Source organism: Nansenia antarctica, assembly GCF_963989245.1.
Source record: "Nansenia antarctica genome assembly, chromosome: 5".
NCBI lineage: Eukaryota > Metazoa > Chordata > Actinopteri > Argentiniformes > Microstomatidae > Nansenia > Nansenia antarctica.
In genome coordinates this window covers 34,544,071-34,564,821 of record NC_137690.1, presented here as the reverse complement: position 1 = coordinate 34,564,821, position 20,751 = coordinate 34,544,071, and the positions used below count along the sequence as shown (strand labels likewise).

Genomic DNA, 20,751 nt, shown 5'->3' with positions numbered 1-20,751 from the left:
CACCATCAAATCGACATTGTATAATGAATGCTATTGAACTTCACCCAAACTCAATTTTAAACCAAGAGCTTTTATTGAGGGACTACACCCCATACTGTACTGTGTTACAGAATAATTACGGTTAAAAATAAGAACTACAGCCAGCTGCACACTCATTGTTTTCAGTTTGACATTGCTGTAGTTCCTCCTCGTTTGTAATAAAGTCTCTCTTCTTTCTTTCCACAAATAACCAATAACTATTCCTAGAAACAGAAGTAGTCCACGGTTTCTATTTGAGACCAATTTCTACCAACAGTCTGACATATGTGCTGACTTCATTGCAGTTCCTCATCATTTTGTAATAAAGTCTCTCTTCTTTCTTTCCACAAATTACCAACAACTATTCCTAGAAACAAGAGTAGTCCAAGGTTTCTGTTTGAGACAAATTTCTTCCAACAGTCCTCTGGTTTGTTGATGTCCAACGTGTACATCTAAAAATCAACAAAAGATTGCATCACAATTAGTCTTCTTCAATGAAACATGGTGTGAAAATGAAGTTTCTCATTACCTGTTCTGTAAGTTGGAATTTAGGGGGTTCCTGATAAATAGTCCTCTTTAACTATTCACATTACAATAGTTTTGACCCATCCTTGGCCAAAACAACAAATACAACTCGATTAGAGATATACTAACGCTTCTGTATTCTAGAGTTCATATTGATGTTAATACATAACAGTGAACATGCATAAACAATATCATAAATCTTACCTGGTGTGTGAGGTGCATGGCCACAGTGGACAGGACTGCATAGTAAGGCAAAGTCTGGTCAGTGTTGACCCCAGCCATGACCAGTCCTGACATCATGGCCACTCCGAAGCCACAGAGCCATGGTTTGGTTTGCTCCCCGAACCTCAACGCTGTCGACTTGACCCCGATTCTCATGTCGTCATCTTTGTCCTGGGGGACCAACGGCAATAAAAACGTTATAAACCGAACTATTATTTATGAAGCAGTCCAGAACATTCTCAACCAAAACAGGTTAAGCCAAGGAGGCAGTAACATTTCCAACAGCAAACTTGAATGGGTATGAAATGAGTCACACATTGCGTTAGCAGAAGACACACTGTTATTACCTGATGGGCATAGATAGTATCATAAATTAATGTCCACATCACTCCTGAGAAATACAGAGGTAGGCACACAGACCAGTCACAGGAGCCCATCATCGCTGACCACCCGAGTAGTGCTCCCCAGTTGAAAGTGAGGCCTGGGGAGAAAACAGCATTGTCATTTGCCCGTGAGCTACGGAAAATAATCTCATGAGGGTGCTTTCAAAACGCACAATGATTTGTGGTATATTCAATGCAGATAATAGCTACCAAGAACAAGCTGTGGCCAGTAAGTGATCCTCTTCATGAGTGGATACGTGACAACCAGTGATAACGAAGCTGCCCCAAGTGCTATGCTGTGAAGAAGACAAACCAAATGTGTGAGAAGTGTTCACACAGAACTAGTCTAGGTCTCTTAACCTCAGCCCAAGAGCTAAGATGTCCATAGCAGCGTAGCCTACCTGTAATAATTGAGGCAAAGTAGAACCCCCAGTGCCAAAGAGAGCTGACCACCCAAAAATACGAGAGCCTGCGTCTGAGATATCTCCCCTGAGGCAATGGGTCGAGTGGCTGTCCTGGCTACCTGCAAAAATACACACACATTCATTCAAAATCATCTCCTGATTGTATCTATGATAATAATAATAATAATAATAATAATAATAATAATAATATAATGTTTTAATTGCCATGCAATCAACTTGTCAATTGTCAATTGTTGGAATTGGGTATTGCTCTAGGCAAAGGGTCAGCCATAGTCAGCCCCTGGCGCAGTGCTCAAGGGCACATGCGGCTCCCTCCTGAGGTGGGGATCGAGCCAGCTGCCTTCCGATTGCTAGCCGGCCTCTCGAAACACTAGGCTACCGCCGCCCCCTCTCTATATCAACTGGTCCATTTGGTTTTACTGTGATCTGTGGGAGCACCAATGAAGCGCCCTCTGTAACAAGGACGTGTGACCAATGTGTTCAGAGTTTGAACAACAATAGATTTGTAAACAACGATAAAACATAAAATATTGGCGGATTACTTTTTTGTCTATGTCCTTGTCCCACATGTCGTTGATTGTGCATCCGGCGCCTCTCATCAGCAGAGCCCCCGTGCCGAATAAAGTGAGCATGCCCAGATGTGGGAGACACCCTGGGTCTGCAGCCAGCCCAATGCTCCAGGCGCAAGGCAGGTACAACAGCCACGTTCCTACAGGACCCCAGCCCAGACCGTCACATCAACATAATTCAAACATTTAGAACAGGAGCTGAGCTAGTGAAATCAATGTGTATGTTCATTTGAGGGGAAAAGACTTTCGCTAAAAAGGCAAATGAAGAGACTTGAGGATTTTGTAATTTGATTCAAATATCCCCACAGATTCAATAAAACAATCAGAACACTCTACATGTCTTTATGTGGATCAAGAACATTGAAAACTAGGCCTGTAAGAGTTATTCATCACACAAAACAAGGTTTCACAGGTTTAGGTCTACATTGAAGCTACTAACCGATTGGCTTATCAAGCCGCATCAATCTGAGGTATGGCTGCACGGGTGCTGGCAATGAGTTGACAATCCCAGCAGCTGACAGGCTGAACTGTCTCCCGGCACAGGGTGTGGTGGGGAGTCTGGCAGGTGGAAATAACCATGACCTCCGGCTGTGAAAGACTCTTTTCAAAACAGACGACGTCCCGTGGAGGGGAGACACTTGGGTCCTTCTCTCCTTGTTCAGGTGACTGTTGGACAGGCTGGAGAGGCAGGCGTAGCAGGGACCATGGTGAATCCTCTTCAAGGTGTTTAGCGTGAGCTGTGATGTCAACTTGGTAGGGATCATCGTCTCTGTGGTCAGGCGCACATTATCCTCCCCCAGTCACATCTGAAAGAGAGACAACATGCAGTTCTCATTCATATACAAATGATGTTCTTTGTCAGAAAGGCAGACATAACAATAGGGGGTGCTGCTCTGCCTAGAGGTACTTTCCTTTGTGCCACAGGTGAATGTAGTCTAACGTGAATGTCACTGACACACTATCAACCAGGGACCACCTAATGTAATGTAACGAAGTGTCAAACTCCAAATGTAATCATGTAGCCTAGTTCAGTTGGAGAAGAGGTTTTCATCAGTCTCACAACTGTAATCTACCCGGTAACAAAGCCAAAGTCATAGAGTAACAGTACAGCCGTTTACAGTAGTAGAACTATTATTATTATTATTATTATTATTATTATTATTATTACAACTGGACTTTCCGACTTGAATGACATCGTTCCATGTGACACACCGAACTAGAGAGCCACTTGCCTGCTGAATGACTTAAGTCTAACACATAAATTATATCACTTGATTATTATGTCTGGGCGTACATTAACAAGCATAACTCACAGAAAACACATGTGTTTTATATATGTATATATTTGTATTATCTATGAGAAAACACACATCTATGCGGAAAATGATGCCGGACTTCCCGTTCGCGTGCGAATGTGGGTACGGTACGTCTTGTTGAATGTTCCGTGGGGAAACATTGTTGTGCTTGAGGTAGTCAACACTACACGTGGGTTGTCACAACAACATGACCCATCGTTTTGATATGGTTCACTTGCTGGCTGGCTGGTTACATTTTTTAAGTCAACGCTGGGCTGTTTATGAAAGTTTGTGAAAACCGATGAAGTATCTCAGCGATATCAATGAATGCATTTTAAATGCATTTTATACGGCCATTATTTGTGGTCCCTACTGTTTATTGCATTTCCTTGCATTTCCCTGCATACGTTGTCAATGCAAAAATAAATGAAGGTGTCAGCTAGCAATACTATTCCTTCAAATCGTAGATACCACATATGTGTTAAAATAAGAGATTATTGTCGTTCGTTATAACACAAATCTTAGAACGTCTGAACTAGACTAGACTGCACTCCCAAGACATTCCTAAATGAGCAGATGATCCGTGGTTGCCCCCCCTGTTTGCTTACCTAGGTGAGGGTTATATATTAGGGCTCCAGAGTTTCTTTGTCTGGGGTCCTTCCTTCTGCTTGTCCCCGGTCGGTCTCGGAACGGAAGAAGCATCAAACTGCATTTCCAGTTCTTCCAGTTTTCAGTTCACCTACAAAATCCGTCCATTCGGCTCCCAAACGGCTCTTCGTTCAAATGGCCTCGTTTAGCAACATTTCGACTTCTGATTGATTCTTGTGCACATTTTCAATGACATTGTTCCGAATGTCATTTAACACAATTATGTGCAAAAGATACGTGTATTATAAAAACTGGATACTTTTTTTAAAGCCTGGACTGGACTAATGTCTTACACACAAAAAAAAACTAATACACACGTGAATTTAAAGTAACGAGCCTCCTATGCGGGTGTCATGAAATGAGGCTGTGCAGAGTAGAATAATTTTAGTGTTCGTTTAGAAAAAAACAACGGCTCTTCAGATTTCGGTCTCGGTTCCCAACGTTCACCAAAAAGAGCCGGTTCAGAGACTGCTTCGTTCACGGACGGCCCCTCACTTGTGTATAGGAGGACGGAGCGGGAAAAATGGCGAACAACTACGGAACTAGCCACATATTGTGCACCCGAAATATCGTCTGATGCTCCATGTTTCTCCGAATCCTCTTGTAAGTATGCAGCCTCTTTCGTGATCCTTTTTGTGTGCTCTTTGCAGGTCACTTCATCATCAACGTTTTGCAGACGTTGGAACAGTAATGTTCGTTTTTCAGATGCTTCTGGTGGGATCATTAGGGGTTCAGACTGCACTACGCATTGGTTCCTGTTTGTGACTAAGGTTAGCATGAAAGGAAATGTTTAAATATTCATTCGCTTACATCTTACTGTATGTTAATAATGTGTTGAAATCGCCGTTTGTAGGAAGTGTTTCTGTTTGCCTCTTAAGTCACGGAGACTGGTGTGATTTGTTCTGAACAGTGATATCAAGGGTTCTCACTTGGCAGCGTGTTTCTAGTGAGAGGGCTTGAGCTGCCTCTGGTTTGCAACAGCTGTTCCAATGAATGCAATGAGGCTCATATGATAGTGGTTAATTGGAAATACTTGTTCATTAGCTAAAGCAGAGGTTTTCCAGACATTCTCTCTTGAGACAGTCTGGTCCAGCCTCACAATTTCGTAGACTTCATCCAGACAAATCCTGAGACCCAATTTCAGTAGTTAGCCTATTGTTTATGCGCTTAGAAATATTTGGGTGCAGTTGAAATTGAGAATGATGGGCAACATCCGTGCATGTTATTAGGAAAAATCTGAGCACCATGTTGGCATCATACTTGATTTGATTAGTAGAAAGTCATCCTATTGTTGATGTCAAGTCTACCATTATTCAGACGCTGATTAAGAAAAGGGCACACGCAGCTTGTAAATGTCTCAGTTTTGGAGAGGTTTCAGTTGAACAATGTCCTTCTATTGCATGGAAAGTGTAGGACTAGGGCTAGGCCTATATTTTTGGTTTGAAACCTTAGACAAGAAATATTGTCATATGCCGCTTTTCCATTGACCAGACCGGTACGGCTCGGTACGGCACGCATTTGTATCCTACCTGTACCGTACTTTTTTTGGCGCTTTTCCACTATACGGCCCGGCTCGGCTCGGCTCAGCTCGCTTCGGCACGCTTTTGAACAGTTCTGGGTATTGGCGCTTTTCCACTATACACAAGAGACCAGGAACGAGTAGGAGGAGCAGGAGATAGTAGGCGGAGTTACGCGTCATAACAGTGTCATAAGATTCCCCCCGCTATACAGATCAGCAGGGGGAAATGCGATTAGAATATTGTCAAAATGCAGCACTATCGTGCACAGATCAGCCTTACAACATGTAATGTTAAGTGCCTGTAACTTGCCGCTTTCAGTTCTAGTAGACTAGTTTAGATCTCGCAACCAGGGAAATGCCGACACAATTCTATTTTTATTTCTCCTGACACGTTGAGCACTGTGCTTTTTTTGTTGGTGAACTAACGTAATAAGCCTAAAAAAGTTCAACTGTTCAAAAAGTGCAACTTCTCTGCTTTCAGAAACTCTTTGATTTTTTTAGATTGGGCATATAGTTCATGAATTACGGTAGTTTGAATCCGCTGTAGACAGCTCCGGTTTCGGAGCAAGACTATCGGCATTAGTCAAATACATGCTCACATCAAGTCATCCGCTCACTGCTGTCCATCAAAAATGGCACATCCATCAATAATATTACATAATAACTACTGCTCTGATTAGATTGCTTAGATTGTTTAATACATCAACGGTGGGAAAAGCGAGATGAACTCGCGAGTATCATGCTTCATTGAACGGAAAGTCCTATCTATCCCATTCAAAGTGTTTTAGCCATCCCCCTTTCCACTGGTAATAAGGAATTGGCAAGAATAGATCGATATAAATAGATCAACATAATGCAGCACTATCATGCACAGATCAGCCTTAAAACATGTAACGTTAGATATATAACGGAGCGATGTATTTCTACGGAAAGGCTGACTGACGCGGGGCTCATACAATCTCCGCGTTCGTTATAGATACGCTTGCAGCAGCGGGTGAACTCCCGGTTCATTGAGTTTACGGTTAAAAGCATAACTTCTCGGGGTGTCAGCGCGGTGGTTAAGGGCTCAAAATGACCGTATACCGTTCACGGGCAAAGACGGTGCCCTTTGCGGGTTAATAACTGTGATTTACCGTGGGTTAGGATAACAATTCAAACGTGTCCGGATAGGGGAGAGGACAGGGAATCCAAAACCATTTGAATGGTGTCGATACGACACTCTTATCACGGTCGACACAGCGCGGAGCGAATTCCCTGGTAAAACTATTCTCTCCCCCCGCTGTCAACAGGAGTTTAAACCAGCAGGCGCGGTGCTGCGAGCAGCAGCGGGTGAACTCCCGGTTCATCGAGTTTACGGTTAAAAGCATATCTTCTCGGGGTGTCAGCGCGGTGGTTAAGGGCTCAAAATGACCGTATACCGATGGTGAAGTTAGCAAAGGAGTATTGTGTTTGTACCACCTTCATAGCCGGTGTTATTCACGGGCAAAGACGGTGCATAATAGCGATTTTTGTGTTATGCTTGTTGTAAATAAAAGTTCTATGATGCATTGAAATGACATTAAACTAAGATAATACGATGGTCAGCATAATTTTTCGAATCTTTATTAATAAGCTATTACAGAAACTGTAGTGACATTTTCCAAGAGCGAATGTGGTATTTAAAGATGGCGGTTAGCGAAGAAATCTATGAACATGGGATGACGATTTCCATTGACCAATCAACGGTGTGCAGCGTCACACGTCACACGCAGCCTGGCAAAAAGGTTCCGGGTCTCAAAAAGGTTCCTGCCCTCGAAGGGTAGCTAAAGAAGCGTGCCGTACTGCGCCGTGCTGATCCAGGCCGCTCAATGGAAAAGCGCCAAAGAACAGGGCTGACCCGGGTCGACCCGGGCTGGCACGATAGTGGAAAAGCGCCATTTCAGAAACGCTTCTCCATTATACACAACAGACCCGGAGCGAGGCGGGACCGTTAGGAGTTAGGCTAAGTGTCATAAGAGCACTTCACTTTAATAAGTGCCGCTATACAGCTCAACGGGGGGAAATGCGATAAGAATTATGTCAAAATGCAGCACTATCATGCACAGATCAGCCTTAAAACATGTAACGTTAGATATATAACGTTAGACAGGGAGCAATGTATTTCTACGGAAAGGCTGTGCTTGACGCTCCCATTGGACTGACGCCGGGGCTCATACAATCTCCGCGTTTGTTCTAGATACGGGGGAAAAGGGGGGATGGCAGTTTTAGAAGGGGGATGATGAAGCGCTGGACTATGGAACGCCACAGCACAGTGCCATAATAGCGATTTTTTGTTATGCTTGTTGTAAAGAAAAGTTCAATGATGCTTTTTATGGTTATCATAATTTTTCAAATCTTTATTAATAAGTAATTACAGAATAAGTAAATGACATTTCCGAGAGTCTGTTGTGGTATTTAAAAATGGCGGTTAGCGGTGAACTCTGGAACATGGGATGACGATGTTGTGACCAATCAACGATCTGCAGCGTCACACGTCACACATAGCCTGGCAAAAAGTACCTATCGCTCCTAGTAGTTCCTAGTCAGGAAGGGTAGCTAAAACGGCCCGGCTCGGTTGGCAGTGGAGAAAGCAAAACAAACCGGCTCACGCGGTCCGGCACGGTAGTGGAAAAGCGCCAATAGTATTTTTATGTTTCCCTGCAGGTAGGCCTGTTTCTCCAGTGTGACAGTATAGCACTGATAACATGGATCTAATTGAGCCAGGGGTGATGGAAGAAGGTAATGGTTTCCTTTTATTTACAATTGTTTATCTTATTTTCCCCTTAAGGGCTCTGCACACAGCGTGCGATTTCTGTTGCGAGTCAACATTCCATTTTGAAGTTTGAATGGAAGTCTATGAGAACATCGCATTTCAACACACACGGCCCCGATTTTAATCGCACGGCGAAAATTCGATTCCATTCATTTTGAATGGGACAAAGCACACGGCGTGCGAGTTTTGTCGCACTGTCAAATTTGTGCTTTTTCCCATTCAAAATGAATGGAATCGAATTTTCGCCGTGCATCGGGGCCATGTGTGTTGAAATGCGATGTTCTCATAGACTTCCATTCAAACTTCAAAATGGAATGTTGACGCGCAACAGAAATCGCACGCTGTGTGCAGAGCCCTTTAGAGCTTTGCCCTCAGATGACTCACAAGTTTCCCAGATGTCCTGTGTAGTAACACTGTAATTACGTTGTATTAACATGTTGTTTGTGATAAGATAATTGCATAATTGGTAGGCCTATTGAGTTGGGCAGAAATGGAATAAGGAACAGCACTTATTCTTGTTAGGGATGCACCTATACCACCAAGTTTTGCGTGTTGAAAAGCCCACTCAATATCACAAACAACAGTTTTAGGATCACACTGTGTGATCATCTAATTATGTGTATATGATAGAATATCAACATACCTATAGCATGTTGATATTCTATCATTGTTGGGATGTGCTAAACATGCAGTTAGATGTTGATAGAGATGGTAGCAAACACCTCTGTTTTGATTCAGTGATTTTCTCCGGTATTTGGTTTGAGGTGTAGCAACATTCAAACAAGCATACACCCATATCTTCTTCAACTATTTACCCTACTTGGGGACTTTTTCATCAGACCCTGTCACATGAGTAGTTAATAATGCCATTCCAGTTCTAACAAGGACTTTGAAAACATGTTTTATTTTCATCAGCTGTTCCTCACTTTCTGACTGTAAGAAATTAAATACGTGACAGGGATTGGTTTGGTCCCCACGTGTTTACACATTATGAAAGTGCAGATTGTTTTAAGCTTTAAAATGATGTGTCATACATTGAAATCTGAAAATACTTGAAGAAGATATGCTCATTTGAATGTTGGTACACCTCAAACCAAATACCGGAGAAAATCACTCTGAATCAAAATAGACGTGTTTGCTACCATCGCGTTGGTACGGTAGCTAGCTAGCAGCTGACAAAAAACATTGCTATGTAACATCTAACTGCGTTTAGCACATCACAAGATGCTGAAAACACATAGGCTAACTACACAACTAGGTGATCACACAGTCCTTGCTTTTGAACAGTCTTAAAACATACGTTTGTTTACAAGCCATGTAGGCTAACACTAACACTCACCCAAGTACAAAGCAGGAAGGCAATACAGTGAATCAAAAACAAGCTGAATTCGCTGACAAATTATAAGTAGCCTATTTAGTGATCCGAAAACTGGGCTCTTCAACACTTACACAAATACACACACGTTTGCCACGCATGTCAGTAGTACTTGGTAATATGATTAATTTGCATACACAACGTTACGGTTTCCAGATTAATCGCAGGCGTTAACATTGATAGGGTTAGGGTTAGGGTTAGCCCCAATTATTACAAAGCAATTCCTTTTTTTGAGTCCCACTCATATTTTTCTTTTTATTGGACAGATATAGTAAAGACAGGAAAGTAAGGAAAGAAGGGAGAGAGGGCATGTCAGCAGGGCATGAGCCGGGTTCGAACCCATGCCGACATGGGCACATGTGTGCACTGTCGACCACTGGACCACCCCAGGCCACACAAAGCAATTCCTAATGTTCTATGCTAGGGCTGCAACTAACGATTATTTTGGTAGTCGACTAATCTGTCGATTATTTTTCCGATTAGTCGCGATTAGTCGTGTGGCTTTTCGCTGCGCGTAAATGGCGACGCAGAAGCATAAATCCGGCTTAACTAGCTATCTAACCTAACGTTACGCCAAGCTACAGCTGCTCACAGAGCTAGTTGATTGGCTAGCTAGCATTGCTGGCTAGACTACAGACAGCTCACGTTAGTAGGCTACGCTTGGCGCTGTTTATCTTACAGACAGCTCGCTGGTGGACTCAACATAATTGAAATAGCATTCACTTATCAAGCATCATTCATGATCATCCACCATGACTACCTGGTATTTTAATAGCGACCACCCCTCACTTCATTTAATCTCGCGTTCTCCTGGCTTCAACATGGAAAACCCCTGCTACGTAACGTTACATACAAGCGCCTCTGTCTGTCACACGCGTGCCACAGGGCAAATAAATTAATAGCACAAACGCTCATAGCATGTACAGCCCTGTCCATGAGACGTTGTTTTCCAACATGTAACAGTAAAGCTAACATAAACATTACGACCCTAACAATATAACGTTAGCCAGTTGGCTAACAACGTTAGCTAAAACTTACCCAGCTGATTCTTGCATGGCTCCCGTTTAAAAAAAATAAAATAAAATAAACGTTTTTTTCCCAAAAAAATTATACGATTAGTCGACACTAAAATTCCACGTCGACGAGTTTTTATGATCGACGTCGTCGATTATGTCGACTAATCGTTGCAGCCCTATATGTAACAGCTGCATGCTGATATCATGTTATTAATAGAGTAGGCTAATTACAGAGATACTACTGGGCTACTTAATCATAAATGTCACCAAGGTAACTCTTGTTACTAAATGGGTCTCATAATATATAATACTTTGATAATTTTGGATTTTATTGTATAATATCATGTTGTTTTCATCTATTGACTTTGGTGTTTTATACTCCCACAGATTCCAGGCACTTCCTCAAGTCCGACCAAATCAGTCAAACGGTCTCTCAACAATCAAACTCTCAGAGTCAGACATTCCACTGTAACTATTGTGTACTCATCTTCAAATCCAAGTATTTTCTTCGTGAACATGTCAAAAGGGAGCATGGCTTTGACATGGATTCTTCTCAAGGTGAAGGGAATTCAACTGCTTCCACGACTACCACAGAACCAAACTCCGACCTTTCCCTCTACAACGACAATTCAGGGGAACTTTTTACTTGCCGGCACTGTGTTTTCACATCGTCTAGTAGGACTGTTATTGACAAACATGAAAAAGCATACCACAAAGTGCCGTCTGGTAAGGGGAAAACCCTGAAAATACAAATACAAAAAAGGTTTTTGAAGGGCAAGCTGATCAATTCCAGAGGGTCTGTGCAGCAGACAAACACTGTGACTGGGATGTGGGCAATCCAGTGCAAGCAAGTAGGAAAAGTGAGTTCATCTAAATCCATGTCTACCTCAAACACCAAAAGCATTCCTAACTCTAGCTTATTGTTGAAGAATCTTCAAACAAACATGGGATCCTCAGGAAAGATTTCTAAAATCAGAGTGGCATCTGGATTACCTTTGGAATCTTCACAAGTGAAGTTACCTAATCTTGGAGGACCACCACCACATTTGGCCAACAAACCCACCCTCATGTCACAGGGGTCATTATCAAAGACTGACCAGGACAACGATGAAGTCACTGAGCAATGTCATACAGAGAGTGAACAGCAGAATACTCATTGTTGCTCACTCTGCCATTTCTCTGCAATGTCTCTGATGGATCTTCGCAATCACCAACAACAAAAGCACAGTTACCTTTATAGTATGCATGCAGGTCCAGGCCCATCATCTACTGAACAGCAGGAACCTGAAACGAGTGGTGGTTCATTGAAAAGGCCTTTATTTAACAGTGCCACCAAGAGGACTAATGAGGACATGATGAGCAATGAGGACCCTTTAAGTCCTGCAGAGAAAAAACTCAAAGTCGATATGAAAACAAGAAGCCCTCAAAGCATCAAAAGTAAGCTCTCAGTGAGCTCTTCTTTCAACTTTGAGGTTAGCGATGATGATCTACATAGAAGTTTCTCAGGGACTGAAAAGGATGAGGATGACCACCTAGTAAATGGAGAAAGCAGTGGCAACCCAACGAGACTTTACTTTTGCAAACATTGTGACTACAGTCACAAGTCCCACCGCAGTGTAAGCACCCATTACCAGAGAGTGCACCCTTACATCAGGTATAACTTCATATACATCCTGGATAAAGGTGACAGGAGTGCCACCTTCCGCTGCCTCGACTGTCCTGTTGAGTTTTCCACGTCTGATGACCTCAAGAAGCACTACATGGATCAGCATCCAGACGCTCTAAATGTGTTCATGAAGCGGTCAGATCAGCTTAATTTGGTGTACAAGTGCTTTGCCTGCCAATTTACCACTCCTGTTGGTAGATTATTGAAAGTCCATTATAACAAAGAGCATCCATCATTTCAAATGAACAATTCCTTAATGTACTGCAGTTATATAGACACGCATCCTCAAGAGCCACTCTCTCAATCATCTGGACAAACATCTAGCCCAAGGAAGGCAGGCATTATATCTCCTGAGAGGTCTCAGACATCACGTAATGAAACTAGTAATGTCACCCCAACACCCCCAAAAGCATCCAAGGGAATGGATGAGGAGTTATACCATTGCAAACGTTGTATGTTTAGTAATAAGTCAGTAATTGCTATGCTTGTCCACTACCAAAAAAAACATCCAAAGGCAGGAGTGACAATTGACAAGATCAAGAAAGCATCTTTTGCCACCACATCTAAGAAACTGAAGGAGGAATCACGAGTGTCTGCTCAAAAGATTGTTTTAGAGCCATTCAAACCCCAGGAAGTAAAGTCTCTCAACACTTCCCTTCCCACATCTGATGTTTTGCAGAGTGACGTTGAGCGCTTGTTTTTCTGCCAGCACTGCAGCTATAGCAATGTGACGGTGCGGGGGATTCTGAACCATCAAAGGAAAAGACACAGTGATGTCAAGGCAACTGTTGAGCACATTCACATCTATACTGCTGAGGTTCGTAGTCAAAGCAAAAAGTCTGTTGGAAAATATACTCCTAACATATCATTCCAAAATGATTTTGCCCAGGACAAGGCAAAAGAGAGAGTGTTTTATTGCCAGCTTTGTAACTATGGAAATTCCACTGTGAAAGGGATTTTGAATCATCTGAAGTTAAGACACGGTCACAAGTCAACTGCTGAGCAAATCCTTCAACAGACTGCTGAAGTGAGTGAACACAGCAAAATAACACTGCCGACTGTCGTAAACTGCCCTAACACCACCCTCATCAGACCTGACATGGAGAATGAGGTAGATGGCTTGTTTTTCTGCCAGTACTGCAACTATGGCGACCATACAGTGAAAGGGGTTTTGAATCATCAGAGGTCAAGACACAGTGACCTTGAAGCAACTGCTAATAAAGTCCTCAGATATACTGCAGAGGTACATGGTCAAAATGAATCTGAAAGTTCACCCGACGCCTCCCTTCTCAGGTCCAATGTTGACAAAGAAATTAATCAATTGTTTTTCTGCCAGCATTGCAACTATGGAAATCCCTCCGTGAGAGGGGTTATGAATCATCAAAGGAAAAGACATAGTGAGCTTAAAACAAATTCTGAGCAGGTGTTCAAGCATACGACTGCGCTTCGCACCCAAACTGCAAAAATGTGCACCCTCACAAACTCACCTAACTCTTCTCAAGTTTTACCTCTTCCTCTTATGCAGGAACACTTAGAGAGCATGTTATTCTGCCAGCTTTGCAATTATGGGAACACGACAGTGAGGGGTGTTCTGATCCATCAAAGGAAAAAACATCCTAAGCATAAGTCATGTGCCAAGCAAATATTCAAATATACTGCTGTGGTTCATAACCAGGCTGTAAAATCTCAGCTAATAAAAGTGGATTCACCTAAATCCTCCCTCTTGAAACCTGACATTTCCCAAGAAGTAGAAGACCAGATTTATTTCTGCCAGCTCTGTGGCTATGACAATCCCACAGTCAGAGGTGTTTTGAATCATCAGAAGTTAAGGCATTGTGATCTTAAGGCAACTGCAGACCAAGTAGTCCAATACACTGCCACTGTCTGTGGTCAAAGTGAAAAACCACAAACAAGTCAACCTGGCAAATCTCAGCTAAGAAAATTGGATTCACCTAAATCCTCCCTCTTGAAACCTGATGTTTCCCTAGAAGAAAACAAGATTTATTTCTGCCAGGTCTGTAACTATGGCAACCCCACAGTCAGAGGGGTTTTGAATCATCAGAAGTTAAGACATTGTGATCTTAAGGCAACTGCAGACCAAGTAGTCCAATACACTGCCACTGTCTCTGGTCAAAGTGAAAAACCACAAACAAGTCAACCTGGCAAATCTCAGCTAATAAAAGTGGATTCACCTAAATCCTCCCTCTTGAAACCTGACATTTCCCAAAAAGTAGAAGACCAGATTTATTTCTGCCAGCTCTGTAACTATGGCAACCCCACAGTCAGAGGTGTTTTGAATCATCAGAAGTTAAGGCATTTAGATCTTAAGGCAACTGCAGTCCAAGTAGTCCAATACACTGCCACTGTCTGTGGTCAAAGTGAAAAACCACAAACAAGTCAACCTGGCAAATCTCAGCTAAGAAAATTGGATTCACCCAAATCCTCCCTCTTGAAACCTGATGTTTCCCAAGAAGAAAACAAGATTTATTTCTGCCAGGTCTGTAACTATGGCAACCCCACAGTCAGAGGTGTTTTGAATCATCAGAAGTTAAGGCATTGTGATCTTAAGGCAACTGCAGATCAAGTAGTCCAATACACTGCCACTGTCTGTGGTCAAAGTGAAAAACCACAAACAAGTCAACCTGGCAAATCTCAGCTAAGAAAATTGGATTCACCTAAATCCTCCCTCTTGAAACCTGATGTTTCCCAAGAAGAAAACAAGATTTATTTCTGCCAGCTCTGTAACTATGGCAACCCCACAGTCAGAGGGGTTTTGAATCATCAGAAGTTAAGACATTGTGATCTTAAGGCAACTGCAGATCAAGTAGTCCAATACACTGCCACTGTCTGTGGTCAAAGTGAAAAACCACAAACAAGTCAACCTGGCTTGTCCTCTACCACAGCGTCATTCTCTGAATCGGAGAGAGATTCACAGACCAGGGAGCTTAAGTGTCATAAATGCATGTACACTACTCCTCATGTTTATCTTCTAAAAAGGCATTTAGGGAATAAGCATCAGCTGAAAGCCACAGTCATTTCAATTTTACGCTCGGCCTATCGGGATGGCATCTTAGAGACAGGTTATCATTGTGAGTGGTGTGTGAGTGTTCACCCCAAAGCAAATGGACTCTATCAGCATTACCTAGAACATCATCCATGGCGCAAATCTAGTGTTGAGTACATCACCTCCGTGCTACATGCTGGCCCTAAACCTAAAACAAAGAAACAGAAAGCTCAATCAGAACACAACGTTAAGCATGAGAACATTAGTCTTCAGCTTGAGAGAGACCCGAAAACATCTCCATTTCAACTGCCTGGAAGGAACGACACCAAGCTCTACCCATGCAGAGCATGTCCCTTTAAGAGCTCTACCATACCAGGTATTAAAAGCCACTACCGGGCAGTTCATCCATGGTCTGTCAAGGAGGATGGCTCTGTTCTAGATGTAATCAGTAGTAGGCGTTTGACTGAAAATAGACAGACTGCAGAGGCAGATGTCCACAATACCATACTTGGTTCATTCGACAGTCAAAAGCACCCGCTTGACATTCCTGGACAATTAAAAGAAACTATTTCAGGACAGTTACCCCTTAAAACCTCAACGCCAAGCAAGCATTATACATGCCCTGTCTGTTCTACGGATTTCAACACAATGCATGGTGTGTACACCCATTGTGGAAAGAAGCACCCGGAATTTAAAGATGATCATTCAATTTTTGCAAATGAAAATTACGATGAACCCAGTACAAGTGAGGGCACTCCTGTGAACAAGTGTCCAGTGTGTCCGTATGTTAACTCCCGTACTCACGGTGTACTCACTCACTGCCAGATGAAGCATCCAGCGTACAAAGCGAGGGCAGAGAACCTAGAAAAAGAAATGGTTCAGTTCCCTAATGTGGAGGACTGTGCTATAAACCGACGAGGGAGGACAGAAGGAGGAATAGGAGGCTACAGGTGCACAATGTGTCCAGTCATCTATGCATCGTTGAAGAAATTGAAAATTCACTATGAGAGAGATCACCACCAGATCGCTGCGAGTAGTATGTTCAAATCAGCCCCTACACAGTCTACTCTCCTTAAAAAACAACTGCTCTCAAAATACAGAAACACCCAGAGCTCAATCGCTCAGGCTGCCATTTTCAAAAAAAGGAAATCTGTTGTATTCAAGTGCCACCTTTGCAAGTACTGTTGCACAACCAAAAAGGGCCTTGACCGCCACATGAGTCATAGCCACAATAACAACAAGACTGAACACAAAGTGTTTTCCAACAAGTGCTCCCTGTGTTCCTATTCAACGTCTGTTCGTAAGTACCTTGGAGTCCACTATAGGAGGTGTCATAGCCATGCTGAATACAACACTCACTTTGTATCAGTATTCAAACGCTCAAGTCAGAAGTCAAGCCCAAAAGGTTTTCCCTCAACTTCATCAGACTATCAGGCTTCTCTGATTAAGGACATCACATGTTCTCTCTGTTTTTTCCAAACATCTAGCGAAAAAGACATGTTCACCCATCACATGACTTTACACCCTGTAGTGCTCGACAGCAGTCAGCCATATGGCAAACCTGGCTCTAATTTCAGTCTGCACTCTACCCCCAAGACAGTGAAAACAAATCGGGCTGAGAAGCAAAAGGCCGTCAGCAAACTATTTCAACCACAGTCTAAGAATGGCATAAAATGTCTCCCGGTTCAATGCAGGAAGTGCACCAAGTTATATTTCAACTCGCCTCTGCTGCTTAGTATCCACTATACCCATTTTCACAGCAAAGATTTCAAACAGGACTTTACTACCCTTTCAAGTACTTCCGAAGATAGAAGCACAGAGTTCTACAAATGTGGATACTGTGACCTTGAAATCCAGGGCAAGAAAGAGCTCTGTTCCCATATTGACCACCATACTGGGGTGTTTCGGAAGCTGGCAAAGAAAGAACAACCAAAGACCGAAGTTGTCATGGTAAGTGGCATGTAATAAATTCTATGTAAAAAGTCCTTCCCCTTTTCTTGAAGTGTAGACTTTTGCACTCTCCCACATATATTTAAAAGCATGAGATCCATTCTCATCCTAATGATTTCTACTCTTGGCTGGAGTAGGAAGGGTAAAGAATTGGGATGCAGAACGTGTCAAATTCTATGGGTACTGTATTGTTTGGCAGATGGACTGGATGAAGACTGTTTGGCCTGCTATATGTAACCACAATCTATCTTATTTTTCAGCTTGAAAGACAAGAATTGCCTGAGTTTCAGACCACAGACGAATTGGCCTTTTGGAATGTGACAAAAGTACAATCTTTTGCACTGGGGTTGAGTCCACAGGGGTCACCTTCCAAGTCTGTTGAGATGGCAGAAGCGGAGAAGGGATCTGGAGAAGTTGACTGTTTCCAATGCAACCAGTGTGAGCGGTCACTCATGTCTTTGAAAGGTTTGCGCTCACACGAACGGAGCCATGCTGCTATGGCTGCGGTCAAGCGGCTGGGCACATGGCAGGACTCTGCCTCATCAACAATGTAAGAGGGAAATATATTTTCGTAACTTAATCTTAACTATGAAAACACATCTTCTTAGCCATCACATTTACCATGTTTTTCTTTTGCAATGATTAACCATCTAGATAAATCCAATTGAGTCCTTGTCTGCTTTTGTCTTCTTAGCTTTGACCAGCATATAACTTACCGGCCTGGGACTCTCAAACCATTCCATTGTGGGCTCTGTGCATACAGAACAAATTTCATTGGGCTCATGAAGAATCACCTGTTGAAATCACATGCAGGTGAGAGAACCTTTATGCAGAAACTTGAGATTTTACTTTGAGATTTCTAACTGCATTAGCAAAAAAGGTGAGCTCTAACATCTTATAACCATGTATTTGTTTGGACTGAGTAGCTGATTACTCAGACAAGAATCACACCTTGACTAGCAGCCAGGACACAGAGAGCACCCTGAGGCCAAATGAAGAGGCCTCTCACCCTGCAGAACCACAGGAAGTCGACGGAATGACTGAACATTCTCAGGAAGCTGTCCTCACTGAAAGCAAGTGCCCCTTTACCACCATGTTCATTGTTCAGCTGTCTCTGACTTGACTAGACTTGGCTATTGCGTTTTGACCCTTAACATTACCCTTGTTATAATAATTATTTAATTTAATTTAACCTTTAACCAGGCCTGTCAGGTCAAGGATGAGTGTCTGCTGAATGTGTAATGGGATACCATTTAATACCTTCCCCTCACAGAGCCTACGTACTCAGAGCCCCCAGATGTCCAGCGCCAGCTGAATCACTACAGGCAGATTGCTCTGGGCAAGGCCTCTGCTCCTTCAGCCCCACAAGCCACCATGCCAACCATAGAAGGCTTATTTAGTTGTGAGTTTTGTACCTTCGCCAGTGGACATATACCGAGTATGCGTCGACACTACCTGAATCGCCACAATGGCAAAAGGCTCCTCAGGTGCAAGGACTGCTCCTATATCACTGGCTTCAGGTAAGATATTATTTCCACATCAGCTCAAACGTGCATTATTAGCCTTTGTTGTCTCTCAGACATTACTCATGCCATGATTGTCCAAGGAATAAAAATATTTTATGCTTAACCAGGTTATGTAGCGTGTGTTAATGTTTTCTTTCTCTACATGCGTCAATTAGGAAGAATTTGGATATGCACATAATCGCTGGACATTTTAGCAGCCCAACAGAAGTTCCTAAGGACCTGCGCTGTCCTCTCTGCCTTTACCACACCAAAAACAAAAACAACATGATCGACCACATCCTCCTCCATCGTGGTAGGTATATGCCTGATATTGACCGAATAACTGCAGAATCCAGGTCTCACATATCATTCAACACAGCAGAATCCAGGTCTCAAATATCATTCAACACAGCGAAGGCACTTGTTTGACACTTTGTCACAGTCTTCATGTAATCTACTATGCCAACTTTTAGATTAGATTCAACCTTTTTGTCATTGCACACTTCAACAAAATGTATTTTTTGCTCTAGGCACAGGGTCAGCTGTAGTCGGCGTCCCTGGAGCAATTAGGGGTTAAGTGCCTTGCTCAAGCGCACAACTGCAGTGGTAGGGCACCTTAGATATGATGCCAGCAACCCTCCAGTCACCAGCTCACATGCAGCTCCCTCCTGAGGCGGGGATCGAACCAGTGACCTTCCGATTGCTAGCCGGCCTCTCTAACCTCTAGGCTACCGCCACCCCTTTCACATCTTTCTTGTATGTACAACGCCCTGACTTTACACTGACCCGGGTTTTTCTGTCTTATTTTCTTACCCTCACAGAGGAGCGGGTGGCCCCGATAGAAGTGCGTCGATCGAAGCTGTCCCGATACCTGCAGGGCATCGTGTTCCGCTGTCACAAGTGCACCTTCACCAGCTCCAGTGATGAGACCCTGCGTCTGCACATGGTCAAACATGACGACATCAAGCCTTACAAATGCCGGCTTTGCTTCTTTGACTGCACGCAGCTGAAGGAGTTGGAGGAGCACCTGTGTAAAAAACACCATGTTAGTGCTGAACATTCTCCTTCTACCACCACCATACATTATTTCGTAACCACCATACATTATTTTGTGATGCTGTTGACAAATAGTCACATTGAATATAAGGGGGTATATCCCCCCTTTCTGTATCGATTGTAAGTCGCTTTGGAATAAGGCTAAATGCCGAAAATGGAAATGTAATTCTGTTTTACCAATGCTGATACTGAACCACCTTACACTATGTCATGTTTTCTGTAGCCCTCAATTCTTCTGTGTTTGGTGTAACTATGTTCTGTCTTATGTTGTTCTCTTTTGATAGGTTATGAGGAACCATGAGCTTGTGGGTCAGGTCAATCTGGAGCAACTAGAGACCAGACTTAGCAAGGTGAACTGGAAAGAGAACAATAAATGTGGCACTGAGCCAGGGAATGAAGATGAAGAAACAAACGACAGATGTGGCAAGAAGCCAGGACAGGAGGAAGAGCAGGACAACATGGCAGAACCAATCAATGAAGGGCCGGAGGGAGGGAGAATCTTAGCGGAACAAACCAATGTAATGGATGAAAAGCAAAGCCAGATGGACGATGAGAACATCGCAGAACAAATTGATGAATTAGATGAGAAGCCAGGACAGGAGAAAGAGGAGAACATAAAACCTTCCGGTGAAGGGCAGGAGGGAGGAGAGAATATTGCAGAACAAACTGGTGAATTACATCAGAAGGAAAGCCAGGAGAAAGATAACCTAGAAGAACGAAACAATGAATTATGTGAGGCGCAAGGCCAGGAGGAAGAGGAGCGTATAACAGAGCCATTGGATGA

General features: G+C 43.0%; 3 protein-coding genes across 3 annotated transcripts; 2 read left to right on the top strand and 1 right to left on the bottom strand.

The window, feature by feature from the left end:
- Window positions 1-88: 88 nt before the first annotated feature.
- Window positions 89-4,156, bottom strand: coq2 (coenzyme Q2 4-hydroxybenzoate polyprenyltransferase). Its single transcript, XM_080532183.1, has 8 exons — window positions 4,046-4,156; window positions 2,582-2,948; window positions 2,116-2,282; window positions 1,550-1,671; window positions 1,359-1,444; window positions 1,113-1,246; window positions 748-936; window positions 89-470 (listed from the first exon to the last, which is right to left on the bottom strand). Exons 2-8 carry the CDS (start codon window positions 2,904-2,906, stop codon window positions 315-317), a joined length of 1,179 nt encoding a protein of 392 aa, XP_080388309.1. The 5' UTR covers window positions 2,907-2,948; window positions 4,046-4,156; the 3' UTR covers window positions 89-314.
- On the top strand, window positions 3,529-16,904 carry LOC308157986 (uncharacterized protein; the record flags this gene model as incomplete). The annotated part of the gene is made up of 5 exons (XM_080531579.1): window positions 3,529-3,565; window positions 11,174-11,763; window positions 12,421-12,587; window positions 16,062-16,724; window positions 16,826-16,904. The coding sequence occupies 5 exons, from the start codon at window positions 3,529-3,531 to the stop codon at window positions 16,902-16,904; spliced, it is 1,536 nt and encodes a 511-aa protein (XP_080387705.1).
- Window positions 16,905-18,442: 1,538 nt separating this feature from the next.
- Window positions 18,443-20,751, top strand: LOC308157985 (zinc finger protein 462-like; the record flags this gene model as incomplete). The annotated part of the gene is made up of 6 exons (XM_080531578.1): window positions 18,443-18,479; window positions 18,680-18,926; window positions 19,088-19,224; window positions 19,733-19,956; window positions 20,252-20,594; window positions 20,717-20,751. 6 exons carry the CDS (start codon window positions 18,443-18,445, stop codon window positions 20,749-20,751), a joined length of 1,023 nt encoding a protein of 340 aa, XP_080387704.1.